The 8,861-nt window shown below is 40.2% G+C and overlaps 1 protein-coding gene across 1 annotated transcript; it reads right to left on the reverse strand.

Annotated features, from left to right (window-relative positions):
* Positions 1-4,048: 4,048 nt before the first annotated feature.
* LOC119280946 lies at positions 4,049-4,739 on the reverse strand. Its single transcript, XM_037561620.1, has one exon. The coding sequence runs from the start codon at positions 4,657-4,659 to the stop codon at positions 4,183-4,185; it is 477 nt and encodes a 158-aa protein (XP_037417517.1). The 5' UTR covers positions 4,660-4,739; the 3' UTR covers positions 4,049-4,182.
* Positions 4,740-8,861: the final 4,122 nt, after the last annotated feature.

Raw genomic sequence — 8,861 nt, forward strand, 5'->3', positions numbered from 1 at the left:
TTTTTATCTTCTCTCTCATCAAACGCATGTACCATGAGCTAATGTAAAAGCAGCACATCAGACACAACAGACATCAAACGCCCCCAATACACATGAGAAGTACTACAGAAACATTGAAAAACACTGCAAATCATCTTCCATTTATCTATTCGTCACCATCATGGACAATTTGGGGATTTGTGAGCTGCTGATTGGACCGATCTGCAGCCCCACCCCCTGCTTCGGAACTCATCCCAGGCCACGGAAATTTTAGATCAGTGGAGTGGAAGCAGGACGATGAACTAGATTGGAGAACTCAAGATACTCAATTTCAAAGTCCAGGTGCACCATTTTTCCTTGATCTGGGGTGAACCGTGCAATGAGGGATGGAGAGAATGAGTAATCAGATCATGGAGGCCGTTGGTTACGGCAGCAGTTAGGAAGCACGCAATTAGCGGCCATTACTAATCTCTCGCGGGGCTAAACTACCAGATCGGGCATACATCATGCTTCCAATCCAACGGCCAACGACTAGTCTGATAGAGAGATAATTACAGCCACGGTCCTTGTACTCTCTGGCACGTAACAAGATCATCCTCACACTCATGGAATGCTCCATTATGGTCCTCAAATACGATGATACACTCCAATACAGTCCCCGCCATGCCCCGTATGCAGACTCATGCCATGTAAGCATAGAAATGTGGGTCCCACACCACATGTCAGCGCCTTGAGATAGAAATCAATGGAAAAAAATAACTCTAACGCGGTGAGGTTCAAGCAAGAGACCACAGGCCATCTGCGCAACATGAGCTTAGCCACCAGACCGACGTGTGGTTACTGTACAGTGCAAATATAAATCAATTTCGTGTATCGCTCACGTTCGGAAGAACATAAAATTGGGCATGCTTCAGTAGTGTAGCGTACGTATTTTAAGAAAATCTTCAAGCGATTTTCCCGATATGTATTCTATCCATTTTTAAAAAAAGTACCATGTTTGTGTTTAATTTTCCTATTTATTTTTAAATTTAATTTTTCGAGATAAAAAATCACAGTTATTGTGCATTTTAAATCTTTGTTCTATTTTCATTCTTTTGTACGCTGAAGAGGTAAACATAAAATTTTCCTAAAATTTATGTGGATTTAAAAAATGTAAGCAAATTTATGTATCTTCATTCAGGACCACAAGCACTGAAGCACACACAATTGTTGTGCATCCTTATATTTTTTTCAAATACACAACTACTAAAAATTGACAACTGGTATTTTGAATAATGCTTGTTGTGGTTTTAGAAAATAGTAATATTTTTACCCCATTATATGCCCAGCTACCGGTTTTCTTATTGTTTTCCTTCAAGTTTGTGTTTATTTTTTGAATGCATTATTGACATTTTAAAAAGTGCATTTACAATTACATGTTAAGCACTTTCCAAAACATTCTGAACATTTTTTTCAAATGCACAAACACTTTATTTACCATCCATGGCTATTGTAATTTTTTTTTCTTACATTTAATTTTTCAAATGTGGAAAAATAAAATTAATCGTGAACCTGGAAAATAAATAAAAAAGAAAACCAGTAGAATAGAAGTGATAGTCTCATGGAGAGGTACATGGAGGCGCACTATGTAAACATCTAGCTCAGAAATAAAACAGGAGCACAGTTTTGCTTTGTGGTTAGTTTATGAGCGCTTTGCAATCAGCGACCACAAGTCTCTGGTTCAAACATTCCTCTTGCAATTTGTTTCTCTAATCTTTCTCTCTCCTGTACTTACATGTGGGTCTCATGCTTCTACTGTACGATAGCGTGACACAGGCTGGGCTGCTATGCGTACCGCGAGACGTAGTCAGGACCGTATTGGAGTGTATCCTCGTATTTGAGGACTGTAGTGGAGCATTTCACGAGTTCGAGGACCATCATGTTACACGCCGGAGAGTACAGGGACTGCATGTGTAATTATCTTAATAGAGAGATGAAAATTACCAGTAGTCGATAGAGAAATGAGATCGACGGTCGGACCATCTCTCTCTGCCTTCATTGTTGGGCGACGAGTAATAATGTCTAGACTGGGTCCCGCGTGTCCGCGTCAGGCGCGCATGGGGTATCCCGTATCCGGCGGGAGGGCGACCTGAAAACGCAGGCCCCCGGTGATTCGCCGGGCGATCTCCCTGCCGTTCTCGTCCGGTGATGCACGAGTGTGACGCTGGCTCATAGTTTGCCTCAGCCAACAGCTCGATCGGCATCATCCGCCTCGCCGGACAGAGACGTGCGCACGCGACGGCCGATCCGATGCGGTGAAACAGGGCCGGCGATTCCGTGGGCGTCTTTTCGTCCGGGTGATCTGCGACGCAAAACAGGAGGGAATCTGAAGGCCGTGACAGGAGGATTTGGTGCCGTTCCGGTTGTCATAATACTACCCCACGGAGCAGCATGCTCGTGTGGCTCCGTGGCGCGAGCGAGCGTGGCACCACGGGAGTCATTCATCCCGAAGATGGACGGATCCGGGCCGTGTGTCCATGGAAATATATATGCTCGTCGCCATCTGCCGAAAGGGATTCGAGGGACGCGCGCTTGGCCCGTTTTGTAACCCGGACACAGTAATGGAGCTGCGTGGGGGAGAGGAAAGAAGATCGAATAGAGGAGTCGAGGAGTGTTCGGTTAGAGCATCCAGACTTAAGCAAATTCGACCCCCTAAACATCCGCCGTTCGGTCAATGTCCGGATATATTTATTTTAAGCCTCTATTTGTTTGTACATGCAGCCATGCTTCTTATTTTCTTCCTAGCATATACTCCTACTACAGTCAGTCATCTCAAATCCCACTCGAACGTCCACGGACGCATCCGACCAGTTACCGAACGGGAGAGAAGAAAAAAATAATCCAATCGGACCCCTAACGTCATTTGTATATGTTCGGGTTGTCTGCAAACACCTCGTATTGACACAAAACCTGGTGAGCATATGAGGGCTCGCGGACGCTCCCGGTCAGTTTGCCACGTAGGACGCGGCTCACCTCAGACCACCATTTCTCTTTTTATTCTTTCTTTTTTTTCTCCCCCTTCATCTCCACTAATCATATCCAAGTGACTAAACATATACGAGAGAAAATAAGGAGCATGGTTACATACAAATGGGGGCTCAAAATGGACATATCCGGACACTGATCGGGCGCGTCCGCGGACATTTAGATTGACATATTTGCTAAGTCCGGTTGTAGATGTTTTATGTCCCGTGGCATGCATGTGATTGGTGGATATGAAGAGGGAAAAAAAGAAAGAAAGAATATGTGATTAGTGCAACCGGTTGCCTTCTTGTGAAAGTGCTCGGGGGTTTATTTTGGGACAATTGTACTTTCGCTATGTGCATCAAGAACAAGTTTCACTCTTCCCATGGCTTGAACAAATTGTTATGTAAATGTAATTTTGACAAATTGTGTACACACATCTCCAGTATATTTCGTATCATCACACCGTCATCTTTTGAAGTTTGTAGTTCAGGCTTTGTTTTGAAATAGCTTCGACCATACAGTCTGACTAAGGATTACAGCGCTCCATCAGTTTGATAAAACCTCCGATCAAACAGTGACAAAATGAAATACAGCACCCTGAGAATGTCACTATAGACATTCCTTTTCCCCCACAACTCTTCTATGAAACCTTCAATCAAACACTGAGAAAATGGCCAAAGCAGCTGGGAGGCATACAGAATGCATCTCAGTTTATTTGAGAATTGTTCTTACGCACATCTGGTTAAGTAGTCCTATATTCCAACTGTAGTTCATTGCCATCTTTCCTTGCCACTAGCAGTGCAGCATAGTGTAAACAAATAAACTGTGTTGTGAGTGATCTCCTGCTTTCCTGACGTGCTGTTTTTTTTTTTTGAACTGGCCAACAATTGCTGGTTTTTCATTTACTTAGCAGGAAGAGAGCGACAAAGTTGTTTGATCAAGCGACCGGTGAGTGGTGAAGAAGAAAAGCAAAAGGAACTAGTGGAGTATCATGCTGATATCTCATGGTACATGCACCATCTATTCTAAACAACAGGGGGAAACGCTGCATACTCCGGAGTTGTACAACAACACTCGATTGCCATTTATTAGTATTCATCAATATACTATGTACAGAGCGGTAAACTCCCAAAAGCGTACACAAGTACAGACCTAGTACAGTATATCACAGCACAATGGGCGGCCAAGCTTGATCGATCAGAAGCGACGCGCCAGCCTCCAGAACCACGCCATGATCCCATTCTCATTGTCCTCGTCGTCTGAATCCGAGTCGCTGTCGGTGTCCGAGAAAGAGTGCTCGCCGGGCCGCTCCTGTTCCGGCCCGTGCTCCTTCAGCACCTCGCTCTTCAACGCTTGGTGGCCCTGGCCGCCGAAGGACAGCGACTCGTCGGAGATCGCCACGTCGTCGCCGCCGCACCGGATGATCTGGGGGAGCTGGCGGGCCGGGTGAACCACCATCTCCTCCTCCTCTGTTATGGAGTGGACTTTGGTCGGGTTGGCCGCCTCGGCAGCCGCCAACTGCTTGTCCAGAAGCGGCTCGGCGGCGGCCACGCGGTCAACGGCGTCGGGCACTACTTGCGTCGGAAGCTCGACGGGTAGGCGCGCCGGGACAGAACCCACGAGGAGGCAGCAGACGAGCACGAAGAGGGAAGCAGAGGCGCCGGTGCGCGCCATGGGTGTTGCTTGTGGACTGGTGGCGCGTGATCAGTGTGGTGGTGGAATGGAAGCGTGGAAGGGAATATGCTGGGCGGGGAGCTATGCAAAAGAGTGAAAGACCAGTTGGAATTTTCGATGTATTTAGAGTCAGGAATCCCGAAAGGTCGTTTCGATGTATTTTCGCTAAGGAAACGTTCCCTTGTCGCCTTCATGTTAGGAGAGGGAGACGACTTTGAGCGAGAGCGACCCAGGAGGTAGATTCTCTTGGTGCACATTGTTTAGCTTGCTACAGGTTTTATGGTGTCGCTGCTTATTCTTTGCGAGGCACATAGTATGAGTCTATGAGACATTTAGATATTTTATGGAACACAGGAACAGCACCCAAAGGGGCGCAAACGCGCAGGTCAGCGCTCTCCCGACGGGTTATTGGTCTGACCGGTCGCTTCAAAAAATGTTCGCGGACTTTCAAAAATCTTTATGAATTTTAGATTTCTTTGTGAATTCACAAACTATTCAAGGATGTAGAATATGCTAGCGATTTTAGGAAAGCCTTCGCGACTTTGAAAATGTTCTCAATTCAAAATATGTTCGTGCATTCAAAAGTATTTGCAATTGCAAAAAAAATGATTGAGTGCTGGAAAAATGTTCATGATTTCAAAAAAATATTGACGAATTCATAAAACGTTCACACATATAAAAAAAGATCAGGAAATAAAAACATGTCCACGATTTTGAATAATGTTTGCAAATTTAATAAGGATTTCATGAATTTGAAAAATGAACGCATATTAAAAAAATGATGAATCGAAAATATTCACGAACTAAAAAATGTCCTTGAATTCAGAAAATTTAGAAACTATTCGAGAATTGAAAAAACATTCATGAATTCAAAATATGTTTAGGATTTTGATAAATGTTCGCAAATTTAAAACTTCTTCGAGAATTCAAAAAATGTTCAGAAATGGAATCATGAATTCAAATAATGTTCCTGACTTCAGAAAATGTTCAATAACTTAAAAAATGCTCGTGACTCTTAAAAAATGTTCATCAATTCAAAAAAGTTCAAGAATACAAAATGTATTTCTGAATTTGAAAATTCAAAAAGTTGTTTATGCATTCCAAAAATGTTTAAAAAATAATCATGAATTCAAACAATGGTCGCGACCTTAGAAAATGTCTGAAAACTACAAAAATGTGTTCGTAATTTTCAAACAGTTCAGGAATACAAAATATGTTCACTTTTTTCTGAAAATGACGTAAATACCTTTTTTTTTTGAAAACATGAATACAAACAATGTTCACGACTTCAGAACAAGTTCGAGAATTATTAGTTTTTTCGTGATTTGGGGAAATGTTCAGAAATTATAAATCTTCACAAGTACAAAAATAATTCACAAATGGCAAAAAAGTTTGAAATATTGAAAAATCTTCGCCAATTAAAATGTTCTTCGTCAATTAAAAAAATGTTCAAAAATTCAAAAAGTAAATCAAATTCAAACAATTTTCAAGCCTTCAGAAAATGTTTCAGAATAAAACAAATGTTCCTAATAGTGGAAAATGTTCACAAATACAAAAAAAATCATGATTTCGAAAAATGTGGCAAATCCAAAAAGACTTCACGAATTTCAAATATATTCCAAATTTCTAAAAAAAATCATGAGTACAAACAGTATTGGACATTAGAAAATGTTCGAGAATTAAAAAAATTGTTCATACTTTGACAAATGTTCATGAATTCCAAAAACCTTCATAAATATAAAATAACTTGCGATTTTTGAAAAATGTTCGCAAATTCAGATAATAAATCGGGACTTCCAAAAATGTTAATTTAAAAAAAAGATAAATTCAAACAATGTTCACGACTTCAGAAAATGTTTGAGGATTGAAAAAAAGTTTTTGTGATTTTGAAATGTTCACGAATGCAGAAAACTTCGCTAATAAAAAATATGTCTGCGAGTTAAAAAATGTTGGCTTCAAAATATTCTCTGGTAATTTGAAAAAGAAATAATGAATTCAAAGAATGTTCACAACTTCAGAAAATGTTCGACAATTAAAAAGGTGTTCGTGATTTTGAAGATGTTTGCGAATACGAAAAATGATCATCATTTAGAAAAATATTCACAGATTCTCAAATTTCTTCATGAATTCCAAATATTTTCATAAATTAAAAAAATTAGAATGCAAACAGTGTTTGCCGCTTGAAATGAATTTCGAGAATTAAAGAAATGTTCAGGATTTTGAAAAATCTTCATGAATTAAAAAATGTTAAAGGATAGAAGACATGTTCCTGAATTCAACATATATCCACGATCTAAAACAATTGCAAATTCAAAGAAAGTCCACAAATTGAAAAAAATGTTCACTGTTTCAGAAAATGTTCAGAAATGTAATCATGATTCAAATAATGTTCACGAGTTCAGAAAATATCCGATAACTTACAAAAATATGTTCATTATGTTAAAAAAAATACGAATTAAAAAAATGAGAATACAGAATATATTTCTGATTTTGAAAAATGTTCAAAAATTCAAAAAGTTGTCTCTGCATTCAAAAAATGTTCGAAAAATAATCATGAATTCAAAAAATGGTCGTGACTTCAGAAAATGTTTGAAAATTCTAAAAAATGTGTTCGTGGTTTTGCGAAATGTTCAGGACACAAAAATATGTTCACGTTTCTGAAATTGCCATAAATACAAAAAGTTCTTTGTGAATTTAAATTCTGTTTTACGAAAACCTGAATACAAACAATATTCACGACTTTAGAAAATGTTCGAGAATTAAAAGAATTATCCGTGATTTTGGAAAATGTTCAGGAATTAAAAAATGTTCATGAATACAAAAATAATTCACAAATTCAAAGCATGTTTCAATTTCTAAAAATGATCGCAAATTTAAAAAGTTCTTCTTCAATTCCAAAAATGTTCAATAATTTAAAGAAAATCAAATTCAAACAATGTTCTTCCCTTCAAAAAATGTTCGAGAATTAAACAAATATGTTCGTAATATTGGAATATGTTCACGAGTACCACAAAAAGTTAACGATTTCAAAAAATGTTTGCAAATTCATAAAGTCTTTGTGAGGTCCAAATATATTCAAAATTTCAAAAAATATATATGAATACAAACAATGTTTTGGACTTTAGAAAATGTTTGAGAATTAGAAAAATTGTTCATGATTTTGAAAAATGTTCATGAATTCAAAAAATGTTCGTAAATGCAAAATAACTTGCGATTTTGATAAATGTTCGCAAATTCAAAAATTACTTCAGGAATTCCAAAAATGTATGACTTTTGCTTCCGCTAGAGGGTACCGTGGCCACTACCGCTAGGGCAAAGTCTTCTGTTGTCCTTGAGCCAATTCGCCATAGTTCCACGATAGTGCAACGGTAGTATCGTTTATGGGTATCTCCGCTCTGGCACTGCTCATTCGACTGCTATTTGTTCGGTAGTACCGCTGTTCATAGGCGGTAATACTGCTTTGTCGGAATTACCGTTCTTGTATTGGTTCAATACTCGTGGGTCGCTATGGCACTGCCCTTTGACAATTAGTAGTAGTACCGCTAGTCATAGGCAGTAATACTGCTCCGGTGGAACTACCGTTCTTGCATTGGTTCAATACTCGTGGGCCGCGGAGAAACTACTCTAAGTGGTAGTACCGCTTCTCTAAGCAGTAGTAACGCTTGAGTATGGGCACATCACATGACGGTTGGATTTGAGCCCCCACTATATAAAGGAGGTGTTTTCCCCCCAAAAGACCTACCTCTTATCCCCATTGCTCCATTGTTTCCCTAAAGCTCAAACTCGCCCGATCTCCCTCCCTAGCCATCAAAACTTGTTGATTCTCTAGGGTTTGAAAGAGAAGGCCATGATCTACATGTTGGGGAACGTTGCAGAAAATAAAAAAATTCTACGCTTCACCAAGATCAATCTATGGAGTCATCTAGCAACGAGAGAGAGGAGTGCATCTACATACCCTTGTAGATCGCGAGCGGAAGCGTTCAAGAGAACGGGGTTGAGGGAGTCGTACTCGTCGTGATCCAAATCACTGAAGATCCTAGTGCCGAACGGACGGCACCTCCGCGTTCAACACACGTACGGTTGGGGAAGACGTCTCCTCCTTCTTGATCCAGCAAGGGGAAGGAGAGGTTGATGGAGATCCAACAGCACGGCGGCTGGTGGTGGAAGTAGCGGCGATCTCGGCAGGGCTTCGCCAAGCTCAG

This window comes from Triticum dicoccoides, chromosome 3B, assembly GCF_002162155.2.
Source record: "Triticum dicoccoides isolate Atlit2015 ecotype Zavitan chromosome 3B, WEW_v2.0, whole genome shotgun sequence".
Classification (NCBI taxonomy): Eukaryota; Viridiplantae; Streptophyta; class Magnoliopsida; order Poales; family Poaceae; genus Triticum; species Triticum dicoccoides.

What these genes read in the sequence shown, in the direction of transcription:
- LOC119280946 (XM_037561620.1), bottom strand. Translation starts at nt 4,659, where the DNA reads ATGGCGCGCACCGGCGCCTCTGCTTCCCTCTTCGTGCTCGTCTGCTGC.